This window comes from Procambarus clarkii, chromosome 59 (assembly GCF_040958095.1).
Source record: "Procambarus clarkii isolate CNS0578487 chromosome 59, FALCON_Pclarkii_2.0, whole genome shotgun sequence".
Lineage (NCBI taxonomy): Eukaryota > Metazoa > Arthropoda > Malacostraca > Decapoda > Cambaridae > Procambarus > Procambarus clarkii.
This window is the reverse complement of record NC_091208.1, coordinates 22,737,632-22,760,035: the sequence shown is the minus strand read 5'-3', so window position 1 is coordinate 22,760,035 and position 22,404 is coordinate 22,737,632. Positions and strand designations below refer to the sequence as shown.

General features: G+C 45.3%; 2 protein-coding genes across 3 annotated transcripts in view; one reads left to right on the top strand and one right to left on the bottom strand.

Moving 5' to 3' along the window:
- Positions 1–22,404, top strand: part of LOC123768157 (two pore channel protein 1) — a 95,144-nt gene that overhangs the window by 428 nt on the left and 72,312 nt on the right. The window lies entirely within an intron of this gene.
- On the bottom strand, positions 442–22,382 carry LOC123768158 (uncharacterized). 2 transcript variants are annotated; one of them, XM_045758540.2, is made up of 4 exons: positions 22,103–22,382; positions 7,679–7,754; positions 4,265–4,537; positions 442–2,301 (listed from the first exon to the last, which is right to left on the bottom strand). In XM_045758540.2, the coding sequence occupies exons 1-4, from the start codon at positions 22,365–22,367 to the stop codon at positions 2,046–2,048; spliced, it is 870 nt and encodes a 289-aa protein (XP_045614496.1). In that variant the 5' UTR covers positions 22,368–22,382; the 3' UTR covers positions 442–2,045. The 2 variants fall into 2 exon arrangements, with proteins under 2 accessions (XP_045614496.1, XP_045614499.1); XM_045758543.2 differs by lacking the exon at positions 22,103–22,382 and adding an exon at positions 18,793–18,815.

The window sequence follows — 22,404 nt, the reverse complement described above, 5'->3', positions numbered from 1 at the left end:
TTTAACACTTTAACTTTAATTTATTTGCGTTTTTATCATTATAATTTTAGGAAAACTAATTTGCCAAAGGCCTCTATACTTAATGTTATTTGTCTATTCGTCGAGGTAGTGGTAATACTACCATCAGTAGTTATAGAACAGTAGTAGTTACAGACGAATTAGTAATAATAATAATAGAAAATAAATACTTTAACATTTACTATTTAATAATGGCTTGTGAAGGTAAGGTAGCCTATGGTTGAGCATAAGTACTCAGTGTACTTTTGTTCATTTTTATTGCTATTATAATTAAATGCTTATATTTTTATATTCATTCCAATGATTTAAACCATTTATTCAATTTATATTACATTTATATAAACAAATATGTTAAATTCGTATTTCCAAAATTTGCCTTGGATAAAAGTATTTTATTTTAACAGGAGTAATAAAACGTTTGAATACCAGTTCCAATAATATATTGAAGACCACAAGTTATAACAAAAAATTACAAAGTTTTTTTGTACTTGAAGATTGTTTTTAAGCAGATATACTCATTCACTGATAAAGGATACTGAATATTCGTGGGGTATTTGAATATTCATACATAAATTTGTAGACATACATACTCAACATACAATGTACACGAAGACATAGTGTATACGAGGACGTACAGCATACACAAGGACATACAGTATAGCCTACTCCAGGCTTGGTGGGGCTACACTGTAGCCTACCAAGCCTATAGAGAAGTTACATTTCTCAAATGTGACTTATTTTGGGAAGTGAACTTTGAACATTTGAATTGAGGGAAGCTATTTTCGAGAGAAGCTCGAATGTCATCAGCAGAGTTGTGTGAAGTTAATTTTATAAACAGGGATAATGACTACTGCATGTAACAGACATATGGGACCTTTCTTTTGATGACGGACTGCATATAAAACCACTCTCCAGCATCTAAAATATAAATAAACACGTTGCGTAACTAGTTTCAAATCGTCACTAGTTACCAATCGCATCCAGGTTCGACTCTGTCCGAGACAAGCTCCAATTATATGATATGTATTCCAATGCATCAAAACATTAGATATAATTCAGCAATGTTCGTAGGCTATTACAGCCAGAGAGTTTTGGCCACCGCAATAGTTACTGACCAACCAGAAAGTGTACTTTTGTCCAGAACATGATTTATTGCTTGAGTAAACTCTCAGTGTACATATTTCCCAGGCGATACAGAAATGGTTGGGCGCGTTGCCTATCACTAATGCCTCTGTTCGCCAAACCGAAAAATAGGTACCCAGGAGGTAGTCAGCTTGTGGGGTTGCATCGTGGGGAGGGTCAGTAATTAGACTACGAGGGGGTCCTTAATATAAGCCTTTAGGTTTACGTACTGGAATCGCATAAGACTCGTTCCAGAACTCAGCACTGCCTGTGTACTGCTCAATAACTCGTTCCAAAACTTAATAGTGACTATAATCCAGTTATGCACATCCTATAATTCAGCAGCCGTCCCCCGCCCCTGTTTATAAATTAAAATGAAGTACTTTACACATGACTTGCAAGTTATTACGTTTGAACTTTCTCGGTGTTTCACTCATTTCCTATGTTCGAAGCACCTCTCTGAATGCTTCATCTATGCGCTCTATATACAAATAATTATCAACAAAACAGAAACGCCTAACCTAACCTAGGTATATCTATGCACAAAATTATAACAAATAATAAAATTAATAAATAATTCATTAAATGCAGTTTCTTGACTATGGAAAACTGACGAACGCGACTTTGGGAACGGCTTTAGCTGCACAACGAGGAGAGGTGATTAGAGATTATGTGTAGTGACAAACAATCGGACAGAGTGAACTTGAACCTGTGAACAGGCACCAAACCGCCCGTGGACCACGGCGGAACCTCAATGCACTTAACTAGATTAAAGTTATATATAAAAGTGAATAAATAAATTTTCGTTAATATGTTATGTACATTGTGTTGTTGCTGCTGCTGCTTGCACCTTGTATACAACTGGTTGTATTAAGGTAGAATGTTGCTATTGCTGTGTGTGGATTCTATTTGTCCTCCCTCCTGTCCTTCCTCATACCGTCCTTCTTCTTGTTGAAAGACTTAGGGGGCAAGATGACGGGGTTGATGTCCGAGCACATGTCCACTTCAGGGACGTAGATCTGGCCTGCAGGACACTTCTTCCTCTTCTCGTAGCCCACAATGATGGTGGTGTCCTCGACGGGCACCACAGGCTTGGGTTGTGAGTCGTCGTCCCTTGCCACCAGCGCCTCAGGGTGCATGTGTCCCGCCTTGTCCACACACCTGCAACATGTCATGCTCTTAGTCCCACTTATATACATATGTATAATTACTTACTATGTATAACTCTCCACTTACTATGTGACCTAACTCCCCATGTATCCATAGGGAGTTAGGTCACATAGAAATAGCCTAAGATCATAGAAATTAGTCACTTAGAAATAGCCTAAGATCATAGAAATTAGGTCACTCAGAAATAGCCTAAGCTCTATCCATTTGGTATTCGCAATCCAGAATTCTGGGTTAGAATCCCGGGCGGGACAGAAATGGTTGGGCACGTTTCCTATCACCTAATGTTCCTGTCCACCTAGCAGTAAATAGGTACCCAGGAATTAGTCAGCTTGTTGTGGGGTTGCATCCTGGGGAGGGTGGGGGGGTAGGGGGTGGAGATCTGGATACAAGCCTAACGTGTACTGTATGTATAAACTTGATGCCTGTACCCCGACACAATGAATTATTATTATTAAAAATACATTATAAATTCCAAATAATCATTGAACAAGCTCAGTAAATGTGTAATAAATTCTAAGTGTTACGAACATAAATTTGTTATAAACTGGTTTCGATGTTAGTTGGCTCCGTTCTCGACTCACAATCGGAAAGCTCAGGTTTGATATACTGTATGTATGTATATACACACTGGTTTCCTGTCCCATAGAAAGCGAATTATGTCATGTAATTATTTTCTAGAAGGCGCGTCCGAAAGTACCATACACTTGCATGCTGTAGCGTAGTATTGTAATGACCCTGATCGTAATACCTCGCCTTGTATCTATCTCGACCGCGCACTCCGCTACTACCACTGAGCTAACCGTGCAATCTCCGCTCTTTCTATGGTAATAACAGATGCTATACCGATCATATAAGATGTTAACACTCGGGCCGTCATACGAAGACGTAAACCAGTACACAGAGGAAGGAGAGAGAGAGGAAGAGGGAGGCAGAGCGAGAGGAGAGAGAGAGGAGAGCGAGAACGAGAGCAAGGGAGGGAGAACGAGAGCGAGTGAGGGCGAGGGAGAGTGAGACACTAGTGAGGGAGAGTGAGACAGAAAGATAGAGATAATCGTAGTCACAACCTATCGTATGAGTTACCGAGTGACGCTGCCACCACCCTGAGTTACCGGACAGGGGACCGGAGTGAGAGTCGTAGGTCTTGCAGATGGAGTAACCTACCAGGACAGGTGTAGGGGACAATTGAACGGTACAAGGATCCTGGCCTGACACTCGACTAATCCTGACCACTTGGGAACTATAGTGTACACAAGAATAAGGCGGGACACACCAACACTAATACCTCAACACGGAAGACGAACGGGGGGAGGAGTACTGAATAATTAAGAGCACTAGGTCACTAGGGCAAAGGGGACGGTAGGCCCAATATCTCTAAAGCAAGGAACCATTAATACACATTTAATAACACTTAATATCTGACTTTATTTGAAATAATTAAATAAGACACTCCCTAACTATATTCCCTACTAGAGGCCAAGGGTACTGAATGAGGTGCTTTAGTACAAGAGAGCCGTACTTACTCGTATGTTGTTCCACAGTTTCCCTGGAGATGATGTTCTTTCCCAGAGTCCACACACACCTCCCTACTGGGCTGTGCCCACTCAACTGACTCTCCTGATCTACTGCTCCTCAGCTGAACATGAGGGTTTTGCATTTGTTGTTTAGGGGTTAATCCCTGAAGATTACCATGACGGCATCAATTCTGACCTCTTTGTGATTCGATGACCGTTGACCTGACTCTATGGCTAACTTATACAGAGGTGTAACTTTTACATTGTCTGCCGTCGCCTGACTGGCGCCTGTGGGTTGTTCATCCTCCACGTGGCCTGTTCATGCTGTTATGATGTTCATGTACTATGTACTGCTCTCTTGTTACAGTATTATGTATCTCCTAAATAAATATTATCAGAGAAAGAGAGGAAAATGAATGAGAGAACACTTTGGAGTAACTTACAAGTCCACCTCGGAGACATAGACTTGGTGAGACTGGCACCTAGGCTTCTTGATTCTGTTTTGTTTAGGTACAGTGATAACGTAGCTCTGTTCTTGCGTCTCCTCCTTACGGCCAAGTGACTGCAGCTGTGCCACGGGTGACCTCCACGGCTCGATCTCCTCTACGATCTCCACTATCTCCCTGCCACCAAGGTCATCCTCGACGATCTCAATTACGGAGACGTCCTCGGGGCGAGGCAGGAGGCGAGGGGAGTTCTGGTTCATCGGTCGACACCTGGCGCAATAACAAACATTATATTGAACATCAAAGTTGTGACATGCACAAAGGCCACCACAAGCATGTTAAATACTCCTAGACGTAGGCCTACATGACATGCATAATTCAACATGCCTTGACATGTATAATTCAACATGCTTCTTCACATTATCGAAGTGCTCCCCCCCCCCACTCCCTCCACAAGTGCACCATTCCAGTTTAAAAGAATTAACCTTGTCTGTGATTACCACACACCAGTATCGTATCTGGAGCGCTGCGAACACAAGACTTGATCAACACACAACAAAAACTAGTTGGCGGTTAACTGTTACATTTGAGAAAGGTTATGAAGGACAGGAATTGTGTATCCTTTGATTAATCTCTAACGACCTTTTACTGTGGTGGATGGATTGTTATTGTTCTTTACTCTATGTATTCACCTATTTGTACCTGCAAAATCGAGCCGTTAGCTCTTGGACCCCGCCTTTCCAACCATGGGGGGGGGGGTAGATATAGCCTAAGCTACTCTATCCCTTTGAGATGTGTTTCTTTCTTATCTCAATAAACATAGTTGAACTTTTCCAACCATCGGCTTCCGTCATATCTTCTATATTACACACACACACACACACTTGAAAGATCACTTTAGCAGAGTGGTAGAACAAGTGAGAGGGTGGCGGAGGGCGGAGGCTAAAGCGTCACAAAGAGTGGTGGGAAGACGGGATACCACGTAGCTCTCATCTTGTAACTACACTTAAGTAATTACATACACGCATCCCCAGGATGGAGCCCACAATAGTTGCCTAACTCCCAGGTACCTATTTACCGCAAGGTGAACATGCCCATCAGGTGAAAGGATACGCAGCCCAATCATTTCTGTGCCGCTAGGGCATTGAACCCAGGTCCTCTCGACTGTGAGTCGAGAACGATGACCGTTATACCAGAGGACCCACTGTGTGTGTGTGTGTGTGTGTGTGTGTGTGTGTGTGTGTGGGGGGGGGAAGATTACAGGGAAGTGAGATACACTCTTTATCCCCCGCCTCCTAGCCTGTGTTGTCTATTGAGTTAAAGCTTCACTATTCTAACAATCATAATCTTTGTCGAATCCTTCCCTAAAGAGTTGTGAATGGAGGCGGCTTCCACAACTTCTCCCAGTTCATTCCACTTGTTACTTTCTTGTTATTCCACTTTATCTATACTTTCTTACATTCCACTTGTTACTAAGTGCATTCCACTCACTCGTGCCTGCAGGAGCCAGCTCTAGCTCTGTGTGTGTGTGTGAGTGAGAGAGTAACACATAAAATTACAAATATGTAGAACAAGAATCCATAGCTGGGAATACGTGAGCACAACATATACTACACTAAGATTCTCAAGGGAATCGATAGGGTAGATAAAGACAGGCTATTTAACACAAGGGGCACACGCACAAGGGGACACAGGTGGAAACTGAGTGCCCAAATGAGCCACAGAGATATTAGAAAGAACTTTTTTAGTGTGAGAGTGGTTGACAAATGGAATGCATTAGGCAGTGATGTGGTGGAGGCTGACTCCATACACAGTTTCAAGTGTAGATATGATAGAGCCCAATAGGCTCAGGAACCGGTACACCAGTTGATTGACGGTTGAGAGGCGGGACCAACCTTGAGGTTACCTTGAGGTGCTTCCGGGGCTTAGCGTCCCCGCGGCCCGGTCGTCGACCAAAGAGCCAGAGCTCAACCCCCGCAAGCACAACTAGGTGAGTACTAAGAGGAAGGCAAGAATGGTGTGCAGGAGGAGGTTGTCTTCCACACACACAGGAAACAATTAAAACATATTTATCATACATCACTATCTAGACTTTTTCTTGCAATATATATATATAATCTCACGAGACGGTACAGTGGGTTGTGAAAGTATATTTATTGGAGATTGAGACATTCTTGCAAAGCCACAAACATGCATGACGAGGCTGGTTTTGAGTAGTCATATAATCACTCGTGATATTAAACGAGGCCCCACTACCTGCGCCAGACCTTGAGAGCTAAAGCTGATGTCCTTGGGGAGGTGGGGAGGGTATGTTTACAGGTCGTGGGGACGCATCAAGAAGGCGAAGGAGTGACCAAAGTTGGGCATCAGGACGAGGTGACTTTGTGTAGAGGGTGTTGGTGTGGTAGGTCAGCTGTCGGGTATTTCCCCGAGAAGTGTTTGGGCTACCTGAGTGGATATTTTCAATAGGAATTTATTCCTCCAAGGAGTGCCGGACCAACCGGGCTGTGGTGGGTATGTGGGCCTGCGGGCCGCTCCAAGCAACAGCCTGGTGGACCAAACTCTCACAAGTCAAGCCTGGCCTCAGGCCGGGCTTGGGGAGTAGAAGAACTCCCAGAACCCCCATCAACCAGGTATCAACCAGTACCTTGAGACTAGTTACAGCCCCGTTCCTGTGCCAAGTAAGTCCACTACGGGCTCGCCATACCCCGTGCGACTTGGAATTTTTTGTTCCAAGTAGCGAATCTTAAGCAACAACCTTGAGACGTCCTCAGTGACCCTCAGCCTCTCCGGCACACCATGTTCCTTCTTCACTATCATGAATATTATCACCGCCAAGCCTTCCATGACACTTGCCACACCACACTTGTTCACTCTTGTGTTTACACTGGAATGTCTCGTATATATTGCCTTAATTTGCCAATACACATTTCTACGGGCTCACCATAGCCCGTGCTACATAGACATTTCGTTCTGAGTAGCTAAATCTAAAGCAACAATACACATTTCGCCTGTCAGGTGTTCTCGGCAATGTTTCTAAATTGGTCTGGTGTCGAGACGAGGCTTCAGAATGGGACTAATATAATGTATACACATTTATGCATTTTCTTGCCAATATATCTTGCAATTATATTTTTATGAGTTCTTTATTTTATTATGTAATTGTCTTTATTTTAAATACGTAAATGTATTCACCTAGTTGTGCTTGCGGGGGTTGAGCTCTGGTTCTTTGGTCCCGCCTCTCAACCGTCAGTCAACTGGTGTACAGGTTCCTGAGCCTTTTGGGCTCTATCATATCTACACTTGAAGCTGTGTATGGAGTCAGCCTGTGTGGATGTGTGTGCGAGAGTGTGTATGACCGAGTGTGTGCGTGTGAGTGTGTGGGGGGAGGGGGGGAGGGGGGTACCTTACCTGTATGAGAGGGGGGAGCCGTCGGTGGGCGGGGAACAGTCCAGCAGACTGCCTCTCCGTGTCTCAGCTCGTCCATCTGTAATACAATACAATACAATACAATATAAAACAAAATATAACATCTTTTACAATACAATGCTTATAATACACAAGAATACAGTGCAACGCAATACAATACCTGGGGCCAGATTCACGAAAGGACTTACGCAAGCACTTACGAATGTTTACATCTTTCCTCAATCTTTGACGGCTTTGGTTACATTTATTAAAATGTAACCAAAGTAACCTATTGTAACCTAATAAATGTAACCTATTTATTAAACAATTTACAAGCATAAAAACGTCCCATTTAATTGTTGTTATTGTTATAAACAGCCTCCTGGTGCTTCGGAGCTCATTAACTGTTTGATAATTGTAAACAAAGCCGCCAAAGATTGAGAAAAGATGTACAGGTTCGTAAGTGCTTTCGTGAATCTGGCCCCTGGTTTGTTGTACTCCAATACAACACCAAACCAGAATGAATTGATGTTGTCAGGGTAGAATAATACAGGTAAGCAAAAATGTCAAAATATGCACATCAAAGTGTACACGTGTATAATGCGAAATGACTCGCCCATAGGCTACAATAGCGGAACAAATCCACAAGGGCCGTGACGGGGATTCGAACCTGCGTGTGGGAGCGGGTTCACAATACAATAGCGGGTTCACCAACCCTTCTACTGCATTCTGGAACCCCCGGGGACTCCCACCCCTCTCACGCACGCACGCACGCACATAGCCCGCACGCACAATATTAGAAAGAACTTTTTTAGTGTCAGAGTGGTTGACAAATGGAATGCATTAGGAAGTAATGTGGTAGAGACTGACTCCATACACAGTTTCAAGTGTAGATATGATAGAGCCCAATAGGCTCAGGAACCTGTACACCAGTTGATTGACGGTTGAGAGGCGGGACCAAAGAGCCAGAGCTCAACCCCCGCAAACACAACTAGGCGAGTACAACTAGGTGAGTACACACAGCCAAAACGCAGTTCTCTAAACTAAAGAAATCAAGCAAACGCAAGAAGCTTCTGGAATACATGACAATACAAATACAGTTTGTGAGATAAATCTATACAACACCCTTCGAAACTGATGATTATTGCTGGGGATTATTGACGACGCGAGTGAATCAATCAGGAGAGAGAGGTCGGAATTCAAGGGTGTGGATTCGCAGCCTTCAATACTGGCAGCTGCCAAACCTTGCCACTCGTGTTAGCTGATACTTGCCATGGTGTGACATGTTATTGGACCCTCGGCAGCTGACGCACTCACAAAAGTCGACGCACTCGGAACACCGGCAACACACTCACCGCTGAAGCCAGCACCCATGTTGTCAAGAGTGTGTTGGAGGTGTTGGCACCAGGAAGGGACACCAAGTAATAAGATGGTCTTGGTGGACTCTTTCCCTGGCAGAGCCTCTGGCCTGTATGCCGCTCCGTGGCTAGGGCCTTAAAGTACGTATTGGATGATTGTTGGTATTCCTGGCTGTTGTGGAGTGTAGGCGCACGTGTGTGGAGGGCGTGGCGACCACTGCCCAAGGACAAGACGGTGAAGAAGTATTCAGGAGAGGCAGTGAGTGGTTCAACCTTACACCAGGTCAGACAGGCCAATGGCTCTTGTGTGCTTTCATCTAGTTGCTGGCACTCTTCATCTTGTCCCTCAATCCTGCAATTCCTATCCTATCTTATCGCACGGGCTTCGAACGTCGTCCTATCTTATCGTTCTATCCTTCGAACGTCGTCCTATCTTATCGTTCAATCCTTCGAACGTCGTCCTATCTTATCGTTCTATCCTTCGAACGTCGTCCTATCTTATCGTTCAATCCTTCGAACGTCGTCCTATCTTATCGTTCTATCCTTCGAACGTCGTCCTATCTTATCGTTCTATCCTTCGAACGTCGTTATATCGTCCGAACCGCCACTACCTTCACTCCGTATAGGGACACACCAGTGACCAGTTCTCCCACACACTGGGCACTGGTGTACCCAGTAACGGTTCTCTCTTTTAGTGACATTTTACTCAATTTCCCAGGAAATGTTTGCGTTAGGATACAGGAATGCGGCGAGGTAACTGTGACGTCACCTACGTCACTAGGGTATAGTGTGGGGTATGAGGCGGGGCTCCGAACCCGGGTCCACAGCAAGGACAGCTCACTCAGTGCACAGAGAGGAAGTGTTACTCCACCCATTCATGGGTGGAGTCGCCAGCTTGACATGAGGACATGATACATACGTCTCGTCTGGCTGGATATTTGTCAACCAGTTGGGCAGTTACGCAGCCTAAAGCAGTCCTCTCCAGTCTTCACAGCATCACTAAACTGATGCATTGCCATTGCCCCGAACCTAACCTAACTGAGGACCCACGAGTAGAAAACGGGTCAATTTTGCGGGCTGCTATAATGTTTAGTATATCGGTTTTATGTACTATTCGAGAGGACGGGTGTTTCTCGAGCCGGTACCGTAAAGACTGCCTTAAACAGAGTTATTACTTGATGCTGTCTTATCCGGACTCGAACCCCGGATATCTCGGGTGTCAGACCAGTACGATGGTCCACCCCACACAGCCTGGCCTGCGCCTTAACTGTTAGTTAGAAAAAAACAAGTGACGTACACACCCGCGCCAGAGTTGTTCCGTCATTGGCGGGAACACGAGGTGTGGATGTTAAGGGATTGGGTGGGTGGGGATTAGGATGGTCAGGGGATAGGATTCTCATCAAAGATTAGGGTGGTCAAGGATTAGGGTGATGTGTGGATAAGGGTGAACAAGGTGGGCGAGGATTAGGGTGGGGGGGGGGGGGGAGAGATTAAGTGTGACGAGGGTGGAGACCAACAAGGGTGTGGGGGGTCTGGGGTGAGAGGGGGGGAGTCGAGAGCGTCACGTGTTACGTCAATATCCCACAGTTGTCACATGTGTGTGCCACACCTGCCTCATGCCCTCTCCCAGTAAACTATCGCTCACAGGATGAGTATACGATGAAGACTAACCCAACCGGATGAAACAAGATGCAAGCATAAATATCCACACATGTAATGTTTACACCATGAGTAGTGTTCCCGCCAAAAACACCCAAAATGTTTGTTTACCAAGAACAGCTGATCCTGCCCCAAGCCTCCGCCGCCCGGAACTGTCCAGTCACGCCCGGCGTGATTCACCAAGCTCTATACCACCCACGATCTCTGGCTACGTCGTGCACGTGTGTACTTTGTCGCGTACTTTGCTCAACGGGTTCGTTGTGAGATGGTGTAGTGGTGCGTGAGGTGTTGTGGTGAGTGAAGGTACTGGCCAGGCCAGCTGTGATGGTGGAGAGCACCGGGGTGCTTGTGTGTGTGGGGGGGGCTGCCTGCGTGGAAATGTTGGGGGGGAGTGTCTTGAGTGGGAATGTGCGTGTGTGTGTGTGTGTGTGTGTATCGACGTGCTGCTTTGCACGTACACAAGGGAGTGTGTGTGTGTGTGTGATCACCTACGAAAGTTTTCTTTCTTAGTCTTGCTGTACGTGTCCAAACACCTATCTTAAGCAGTTGTATGGTAGCATCTTAGTGGTCTAATACTACCAGCGAACCAACAAACACATTCTCACCCTGTTGTGGTTGTTTAAGATTCGCTACTTGGAACAAAAAGTTCCAAGTAGCACGGGCTATGGTGAGCCCTTTGTGGACTTACCTGGCACAGGAGCGGGGCTGTAACTTGCTCTAAGGCCTGTTGTTGTTGTTTTAGATTTAGCTACTCAGAACGGAATGTCCATGTAGCACGGGCTATGGTGAGCCCGTAAGCTCTAAGGCAGAGTCGCTGTTGATGTACGATAACATCAACGTGGCGGAACCTTCACCTCTCTTACTCCAATACAATCGTTGTGTTTATGCCAGCCCGGAGGTTAAGTTTGGAATGAGTAACCTTGGGACACGACTAACCTGTAGGGGGTGAGTAACCTGTAAGGTTGAGTAACCTGTAGAGTTGAGTAACTAACGGGTGAGTAACTTGTAGGGTTGAGTAACTACGGGGGTGAGAGGAGACATCAAGGCCGTGACCAATACGTAATACTAGACAAATATTATCTGTGTGGGTCGTAGCCACGCGTCGTAGTTACGATCTACGACTGTGGGTCGTAGCCACACACCGTAGTTACGATCTACGGCTGTGGGTGGTAGCCACACATGAGCGTAGATCGTAAACAAGGTGAAGGAAGTGGACCACTCAGACCACACAATAGTGAATGGTGAGGGCGTGAATGAGGCACTCCTGATGTTTCCGTTCAACACATACCTCCACCCCGAGGTCCTCCTCCACACCTCCACCCCGAGGTCCTCCTCCACCCGGAGGTCTTCCTTGGGGGCTACCTGTGTGGAGGGTGTTTCACTCAACACTCCACCATCTTCCTGATGATGGAACATAAGAACAAAGGTAACTGCAGAAGGCCTATTGGCCCATACGAGGCAGCTCCTATCTATAACCACCCAATTCCACTCATATACTTGTCCAACCCGCGCTTGAAACAATCGAGGGACCCCACCTCCACCACGTTACGCGGCAATTGGTTCCACAAATCAACGACCCTGTTACTGAACCAGTATTTACCCAAGTCTTTCCTAAATCTAAACTTATCCAATTTATACCCATTGTTTCGTGTTCTGTTTCGAGGCGAGCCCTTCACTCCTGCTTGATGAGCCGCCCTCGAGGCGAGCCCTTCACTCCTGCTTGATGAGCCGCCCTCGAGGAGAGCCCTTCACTCCTGCTTGATGAGCCGCCCTCGAGGCGAGCCCTTCACTCCTGCTTGATGAGCCGCCCTCGAGGAGAGCCCTTCACTCCTGCTTGATGAGCCGCCCTCGAGGAGAGCCCTTCACTCCTGCTTGATGAGCCGCCCTCGAGGAGAGCCCTTCTCTCCTGCTTGATGAGCCGCCCTCGAGGAGAGCCCTTCACTCCTGCTTGATGAGCCGCCCTCGAGGAGAGCCCTTCACTCCTGCTTGATGAGCCGCCCTCGAGGAGAGCCCTTCACTCCTGCTTGATGAGCCGCCCTCGAGGAGAGCCCTTCACTCCTGCTTGATGAGCCGCCCTCGAGGAGAGCCCTTCACTCCTGCTTGATGAGCCGCCCTCCACCTGTCTCAGAAGCGGATGGCGGCTCATCACACCGCAATTCGTGATAATTACATTCACCTTGGAGTCCCCCACCAAGTCATCCGTGCTACCTGTCTTCTCTGAGAGAGCGGGACGCCCTTGCACGCCCTTCTTAAGTCTGGATTACTGTGAACTTAAATGTTATTTACGCAGCATTTACACGCTCTGACTCCCGCGTCCTCCTGTCTGGCCTCGTGTCCACACCTCGAGAAATACTTCACAAACGAGTGATATCCGTGTTTGTGAAGGGACTCACTCACTCACCCAGTAAACAGCTTAAGCGTCTTTATACAGCTCGCTTACAGCTGGGCGTTCAAACTTTGCCAGAAATATCAACATGATGGCAATAAAGATTGTAGTTAATTTGTTGGTTTTCCTCCTCTTGATAATGGATGGTTTACCTCCTCTTGATAATGGATGGTTTACCTCCTCTTGATAATGGATGGTTTTCCTCCTCTTGATAATGGATGGTTTTCCTCCTCTTGATAATGGATGGTTTACCTCCTCTTGATAATGGATGGTTTTCCTCCTCTTGATAATGGATGGTTTTCCTCCTCTTGATAATGGATGGTTTTCCTCCTCTTGATAATGGATGGTTTACCTCTTGATAATGGATGGTTTTCCTCCTCTTGATAATGGATGGTTTTCCCCCTCTTGATAATGGATGGTTTTCCTCCTCTTGATAATGGATGGTTTTCCTCCTCTTGATAATGGATGGTTTACCTCCTCTTGATAATGGATGGTTTACCTCCTCTTGATAATGGATGGTTTTCCTCCTCTTGATAATGGATGGTTTTCCTCCTCTTGATAATGGATGGTTTTCCTCCTCTTGATAATGGATGGTTTTCCTCCTCTTGATAATGGATGGTTTACCTCTTGATAATGGATGGTTTTCCTCCTCTTGATAATGGATGGTTTTCCTCCTCTTGATAATGGATGGTTTTCCTCCTCTTGATAATGGATGGTTTTCCTCCTCTTGATAATGGATGGTTTTCCTCCTCTTGATAATGGATGGTTTACCTCTTGATAATGGATGGTTTTCCTCCTCTTGATAATGGATGGTTTTCCTCCTCTTGATAATGGATGGTTTACCTCCTCTTGATAATGGATGGTTTACCTCCTCTTGATAATGGATGGTTTTCCTCCTCTTGATAATGGATGGTTTTCCTCCTCTTGATAATGGATGGTTTTCCTCCTCTTGATAATGGATGGTTTTCCTCCTCTTGATAATGGATGGTTTACCTCTTGATAATGGATGGTTTTCCTCCTCTTGATAATGGATGGTTTTCCTCCTCTTGATAATGGATGGTTTACCTCCTCTTGATAATGGATGGTTTACCTCCTCTTGATAATGGATGGTTTTCCTCCTCTTGATAATGGATGGTTTTCCTCCTCTTGATAATGGATGGTTTTCCTCCTCTTGATAATGGATGGTTTTCCTCCTCTTGATAATGGATGGTTTACCTCTTGATAATGGATGGTTTTCCTCCTCTTGATAATGGATGGTTTTCCTCCTCTTGATAATGGATGGTTTTCCTCCTCTTGATAATGGATGGTTTTCCTCCTCTTGATAATGGATGGTTTTCCTCCTCTTGATAATGGATGGTTTACCTCTTGATAATGGATGGTTTACCTCCTCTTGATAATGGATGGTTTACCTCCTCTTGATAATGGATGGTTTTCCTCCTCTTGATAATGGATGGTTTTCCTCCTCTTGATAATGGATGGTTTTCCTCCTCTTGATAATGGATGGTTTACCTCTTGATAATGGATGGTTTTCCTCCTCTTGATAATGGATGGTTTTCCTCCTCTTGATAATGGATGGTTTACCTCTTGATAATGGATGGTTTTCCTCCTCTTGATAATGGATGGTTTTCCTCCTCTTGATAATGGATGGTTTTCCTCCTCTTGATAATGGATGGTTTTCCTCCTCGTGTAACTTAAACAAGTGTTTCAAAGTTATATCTTGAAACAAAGCTTGAGAATGAGGTGAATATCGCCATAAAAAGGTTGATGACTTTATATCCTCCTGGCTGGGGTGTTGTGGAGCGTGTTATTGTGTGTATATCTGTACCACAGTGACTAACGTGTTGACTGTGTCACATGCTGGCCCTCCTGGCTGGGGTGTTGTGGCTCGTGTTATTGTGTGTATATCTGTACCACAGTGACTAACGTGTTGACTGTGTCACATGCTGGCCCTCCTGGCTGGGGTGTTGTGGCTCGTGTTATTGTGTGTATATCTGTACCACAGTGACTAACGTGTTGACTGTGTCACATGCTGGCCCTCCTGGCTGGGGTGTTGTGGAGCGTGTTATTGTGTGTATATCTGTACCACAGTGACTAACGTGTTGACTGTGTCACATGCTGGCCCTCCTGGCTGGGGTGTTGTGGCTCGTGTTATTGTGTGTATATCTGTACCACAGTGACTAACGTGTTGACTGTGTCACATGCTGGCCCTCCTGGCTGGGGTGTTGTGGAGCGTGTTATTGTGTGTATATCTGTACCACAGTGACTAACGTGTTGACTGTGTCACATGCTGGCCCTCCTGGCTGGGGTGTTGTGGCTCGTGTTATTGTGTGTATATCTGTACCACAGTGACTAACGTGTTGACTGTGTCACATGCTGGCCCTCCTGGCTGACGTTACCTATCTTGTGTAGCTGTAGAGGGAGTACCCGGCGGTCCCCGGGTCTCTGTCCCTCCGTCTCCTTTTCGCCCTAACATTCTCTCTCTCTCCCAGTGGGCAAAACATGCTCGAATAACGGTGAATCAATATTATAGGTATTGAATCGACGCTGATTCCATCTCACCATCACGACCACCTTCCACTCCTGCGTCGCCTCACCATCACGACCACCTTCCACTCCTGCGTCGCCTCACCATCACGACTACCTCCCCGCACTATCCTTTTCAAATTGAGAGAAACTAGAAGACGAGGACGCAGGTGGAAACTGGAAACACACACATGTGCCGAAGAAATGTATGGACTTACTAGTACCCTGTACGGGCGGTCAACAAGTGGAATGCACCGAAATAAGAAGTTATAAAAGCCACCTCCATCCACAACTTCAAGGCCAGATTCGACAAGGAATTTAAACGTCAAAATAGTTACAGTGTAACGCAACGGTTACAGGATAAATGTAGGAGGCATACAGAGCTAGACCACACTCCCCGGTAGAGGTGTAGAGAAGTACCGAGAGACAGGTATTACCGCACCTCACTACCACCTTCATCATGCCCCGCACACACTACCTTGTTTGCCTTCACTAAGAGGCCGCCTCGCCTCATGGGTAAGTCTCTTCTGTCCTGGGAGCCGGTCGGCCGAGCGGACAGCACGCTGGACTTGTGATCCTATGGTCCCGGGTTCGGGCGCCGGCGAGAAACAATGGGCAGAGTTTCTTTCACGCTATGCCTCTGTTACCTAGCAGTAAAATAGGTACCTGGGTGTTAGTCAGCTGTCACGGGCTGCTTCCTGGGGGTGGAGGCCTGGTCGAGGACCGGGCCGCGGGGACACTAAAAAGCCCCGAAATCATCTCAAGATAACCTCAAGAGAAGTATCCACTATCATGTATGTTGTTGTTTAAGATTTAGCTACGCGGAACAAAAGTTCCAAGAAGCACTGGCTATGGCGAGCCCCCTAGTGGATCCCATCATGTAACCTGAGGTGCTGCAGGTGGTGGGTGTACTATGTTAGGTGGATGGGGGTTTCCGGGACTGCTCTGTCATGAAAATATACTTGGTGACGTCACTTGCACTTCCGCTAAAGCCTCGGCATATTACTTTATGACGTCACTTGCAGTGCTACCATTGACGTCACTCGCTACAGGATTCGGAATAATATTGCCAATGAACCTAACGTAATGGACCTTGACATATCTGAATGAGTCTTTGCCCGGAAAAAGGCATCTGACTGTAAGAAGGTCAGGTTTGATGACCGATTAGTAACAGCCGTTACATCCGGTGTTTGTTACGAAAGGTCGACCAACGGTGGGTAGAAATAGCCTAAGCTATATCTCGAGATGATTTCGGGGCTTTAGTGTCCCCGCGGCCCGGTCCTCGACCAGGCCTCCACCCCCAGGAAGCAGCCCGTGACAGCTGACTAACTCCCAGGTACCTATTTTACTGCTAGGTAACAGGGGCATAGGGTGAAAGAAACTCTGCCCATTGTTTCTCGCCTGCGCCAGGGATCGAACCCGGGACCACAGGATCACAAGTCCAGTGTGCTGTCCACTCGGCCGAGCGGCTCCCAGCTACGCTATCATTTTTTGAGATGTATTTTATTATCTCTATAAGCTTACTTGAACTCACTACATGTAAACTTGTGTGTGTGCTCGGCAGTGAATGAACACCTGAAATTATAAATAAATTAAGCCTGTTTTGGTTATACTTTTTGTAGCTGCGGGGTCGATCGTATCAATATGAAGAAATGGAGCCCCAGTAAGACACTTCTGTACTATTTTTACAAAAGTTAAAATAAAGTTAAAATCCTATCTTACATGAGAACTTAGTCGGGAAAAATATAGTTAAAACCTATCTTACATGATACCCACACACCAGAAGATGAGACATGACGTTTCGATCCATCCTGGACTATTATCACGTAGATTTAATGGTCCATTATCAAGGACTACCACAAGTCGATTGTGGTAATGGTACATTATCACAATTGACTTGATAATGGTCCAGGACGGACCAAAACGTCGTCGTCTTCTGGTCTAAAGTTTAGTTCTAATATCTTCAAGCCACGTTATTGTGACTCATCGTCTGCACCAAACTTATATATGCCTAGGTCTAGTATAGCACATATATGTACTATATTAGGCCTCAGATAGCGTATATCAGGCCTTGGATGGTTAGGTAACTTTAGGTTTTATTAGCAATATAAATATAAAAACCCGATTTATGCAAATTTCATACAACAAAAGTCTAGTTTGTGGAGGAGCATCATGACATACTTTTAATTTCGAGCACATATTTACTGTAAGTACTTTCATTTTCGGGAGATGAGGTGAATTGGTTGATGGTGATTGGGAGAGCATGCGTGGTTAGGATGTAATAAGCTGTGAGGGGACAATGGCGTCTTGCAAAAATAATTACAAATTTTAGGGTTGTCAAGATTACACACTGTCTTAGTATAATAAGACCGTCTATCTTGATTATCAGTAAGAATATTCGATAAATACATTGCTACTTTCCTGTTACCATAAAACTACCATAAATTCACCTGACCCAGTTTAGAGTAACAAAGCCTAATGTGACAAGTCGGCCAATTGATTGATTGATGAAGATTAAGCCACCCAAAAGGTGGCACGGGCATGAATAGCCCGTAAGTGGTGGCCCTTTTTGAGCCATTACCAGTATCAAGAGCTGATACTGGAGATCTGTGGAGGTGCGACTGCACCCTGCGTGACGGGAGATGTCTCCCGTGAAGTCGGCCAAACATGCTCCACTCGTGACTAATGCAACGCCAGGTTCCCAGAAGCCTAACTAGGCTGGAGGAGGGACTTGGGAACAGTATAATTCGTCACAATACCACTCCATGGAGGGAGATTAAAAGCAAAGAATGTATTACCCATTTGTTTAATTTCAAGTCAAATAAGTAATCTAATTACGAAGAGAAAAATAGATCATAGAGATGAAAAAAAAACGTTGAGAACTGAGTTAGGACAGGAAGGAGTTACAGGGTAAGATAGATAGTAGGGGACAAGTTAATAACCATATATTGGATAACTAGTGAGCATATGAACCCGGGCGGTTGTATAGGATATGAACCTTGGTAAAGTGAAAGGTAGGCAGAAGGCTGTGTGGAGGAGAATGTGCCGGCCAGGAATCTAATACTAACACTGCTCCGGCCACCTGCGGCACGCTGGCTCTCGCCGCTCTATCATTCACCTCACACACACGCACTTCAAGTAAACACTGTTTTCTTAAATTGGTTTGAAAGCAAGAGGTTGGACAAGCTTACTCATACTGATGACAATTTGGGTGTGGGTAGAGAGCCCCCACACAGGCCTTGGGACCAATATAGCGGTGATGACGGGCTCACTATGACCTACATCTATGCCCTCATCTCTTTATTTCTCGGGCCGCTGCCAGGCCGTAAGGGACTCTCAGATGGTGTTTAAGATTCGCTACTTGGAACAAAAAGCTCCAAGCAGCACGGGCTATGGTGAGCCCGAAGACTGTCAGATGGTGACAATGTCTCTCTACTGCCGTCTATGTCAAAAAAAAAAAAAACCAGGGGTATGTCTATGAACTTGTACAATTTTTTTCTTACATTTAAAGACAAACACTATATACACGAAAGCCTTCTTCTGTATATATAATTTTTGAACGTCTTCAGAAGTACTGAGAATGCGTTAGAGATATACACAGATAGGAATAGATAAGGTATATGTGTGAGGTGGAAAAGCAGTCTTAATAATGAGAGAACTACTACCATTCGGCGTTACAGCCCCGCTCCTGTGCCAGGTGAGTTCACTACGGGATCACCATAGCCCGTGCTACTTGGAACTTTATGTTCCATTCGGACAATATAAGTAACAGCTGCCTCGTTGGAGTTAATAGGCTTTCTGCAGTTGTCTTTGTTCTTATGTTCATAAACACTAAACAAAAATTGCTTCTCCGATATATAAACACAGGTGTTGTTGTTGTTTCAGATTAAGCTACTCAGAACGAAGTGTCCATGTAGCACGGCCTATGGCGAGCCCGTGAAACAGTTTTGTTTTAGTGTATATATATGCAAGCGCGTCATAAACACCTGACAATTGGGTACGGAGAGAAAACATGAGAAAGCAAAGTGAAGGTGTTATATATTCGCTGCGTAACTCCTCTCTCTCTCTCACCTTAATAATGTCTCTATCACTCTTCCTCCATAAGACTACTGATAATACTCCTTGAAGGTCCAACGTCGTCAAGTCTTCACTTGAGAAGTGTGGCTCCGGCATCATATGAATTAGTTAAGACGAAAATCTCTCTCTTTTTCTGGGTTTTCCCACCCACCAGTCATTGTCTGTTTCTGCCGCTCGTGCATATATGTAATATTATGTGTGTGTACTCGCCTATTAGCGCCTGCAGGGCCGAGCTCTTAACTCTTGGACCTCGCTTTCCTAGCTCTTGGTTGTCGAATACAACTGCTACAATGACTCCTGGCTTATTTCCCTATCACACCTGCTTTTAAATCTTAGGGTAAGAGTTATCAATCTTACAACATATCATGTAAGGTATTCAACCTAGCATGTCGCATGAATTAGCATTCCACGTACGTTAGCATGGCAAGACTGCCTAGTGGCGTATCTTAGCATACAAGATACAACTTAGCACTTTGCATATTCTAACATAGAAAACAGCCTAACAATTTGCGTATGCTAGAATACAAGACACAGCCTAGCATTCTACATATCTTACCATGCAAGACACAGCTACGCTACGAGGAGAGACTACGGGAATTAAACCTCACGTCGCTAGAAGACAGAAGAGTTAGGGGGATATGATTACCACGTACAAGATTCTCAGAGGAATTGACAGGGTAGATAAAGACAGGCTATTTAACACAATGGGCACACGCACTAGGGGACACAGGTGGAAACTGAGTGCCCAAATGAGCCACAGAGATATTAGAAAGAATTTTTTTAGTGTCAGAGTAGCTGACAAATGGAATGCATTAGGCAGTGATGTGGTGGAGGCTGACTCCATACACAGTTTCAAGTGTAGATATGATAGAGCCCAATAGGCTCAGGAACCTGTACACCTGTTGATTGACGGTTGAGAGGCGGGACCAAAGAGTCAAAGCTCAACCCCCGCAAGACACAGCCTAGCATTCTGCGTATCTTACCGCACAAGACACAGCCTAGCATTATGTGTATCGTACCGCACAAGACACAGCCTAGCATTATGTGTATCGTACCGCACAAGACACAGCCTAGCATTCTGTGTATCGTACCGCACAAGACACAGCCTAGCATTCTGTGTATCGTACCGCACAAGACACAGCCTAGCATTCTGCGTATCGTACCGCACAAGACGCAGATATATAGTACTGTGAAATGCTCAGCTTACCGGGCTGAGTATTGAACAAAAACATTCGGCCTTGGTTTTTGTATGCAAGATACATCGTAACAGTTTCCTAGACACATCAGATACGCAACATAAACATAATGTATTATACAGTGTGTCCCACATTCTAATAATGCAACACGGAGCTTATTGTAGGATACAGGTGAAGCACCACATTGAACAAATCCACAAGGGCCGTGACGAGGATTCGAACCTGCGTCCGAGAGCATCCCAGATGCTGCCTTAATCGACTGAATTGTAACCAGAAATTCTTGCAATTCTTATACCATGTCGTAGCTCAGTCGATTAAGGCAGAGTTTGGGATGCTCTCGGACGCAGGTTCGAATCCTCGTCACGGCCCTTGTGGATTTGTTCATTTGATGCATCACGCTATTGTGATTTCTGTGTTGTGGTTTTATAGAATTATAATACGTTATGGTTTTTAGGTAAATCATTTACTGTAAATTTGTGTCAAGTAACCCGACTTTAAATATACAAATATTGATGAATAAAGTATTTTAATTATATCGCTCATAATGAGCAACATAGCGCCAAACATAGTACTAATTCTTCAACCCCAACATAGTACTAATTCTTCAACCCCAACATAGTACTAATTCTTCAACCCCAACATAGTACTAATTCTTCAACCCCAACATAGTACTAATTCTTCAACCCAAACATAGTGCTAATTCTTCAATCCCAACATAGTGCTAATTCTTCAATCCCAACATAGTACTAATTCTTCAATCCCAACATAGTACTAATTCTAACCTGGGACAGACAACATGTTCTTTAGCCTACTAACATGACTGACAACATAACGGCTACTCCTATCATGAGACACACAGCATGACACTTCCCCCTTAACATTCATGAGACAGAAACACTTGTAGCATAGGCCTACAATAACCCCCCCCCCCCTCCCCACGGCGCAAGAGGGCTCCCAACACTTAAACAACATTACAGTAACTTATATAGGCTATGAGAAGCAGACTAGTTCCTTAACACAATTATCTTGCAATAACGTGGCTGAAATATGTTGACCAGACCACACACTAGAAGGTGAAGGGACGACGACGTTTCGGTCCGTCCTGGACCATTCTCAAGTCCATTGAGAATGAACATCCACACACAATTATCTTGGATAGGACAGGAAACTTGGTCTTTGAGACAAGTGTATAGCACTTGAACTGTTAGGAGAAAGGCAGTAAGCTGACCTGTGTAAGCCAGGAACATGACAGGGAAGGCGCTGACGGAGACGGCGGCGAGGCAGGCGAGGATGGCCCCAAGTGCTTGCATGATGCTCCACAAGAGTTGACCAATAACTAGAGACACGTGAGTTGCGGGTCTGGGTGCAGAGCGCGACGGTTCTGTGGACAGTTGTCGGCGGCGTACTGAGTTCTGCGGCCCCGGGTCGTCTGATATATACGTCTGGTGAGGGGGGCGTGGCTCCCGGCCCCGGGCCACGCCCCCCACACGCATACTTATCACTCATTATATGTGTAAGTTAATACACACT

What these genes read in the sequence shown, in the direction of transcription:
- LOC123768158 (XM_045758540.2), bottom strand. Translation starts at nt 22,367, where the DNA reads ATGCGTGTGGGGGGCGTGGCCCGGGGCCGGGAGCCACGCCCCCCTCAC. An exon ending in CATGTTCCTGGCTTACACAG is followed by an intron (nt 7,755 to 22,102) that starts GTCAGCTTACTG and finishes ATTGTATTACAG; the next exon opens with ATGGACGAGCTGAGACACGG. An exon ending in GGCTCCCCCCTCTCATACAG is followed by an intron (nt 4,538 to 7,678) that starts GTAAGGTACCCC and finishes TTATTGCGCCAG; the next exon opens with GTGTCGACCGATGAACCAGA.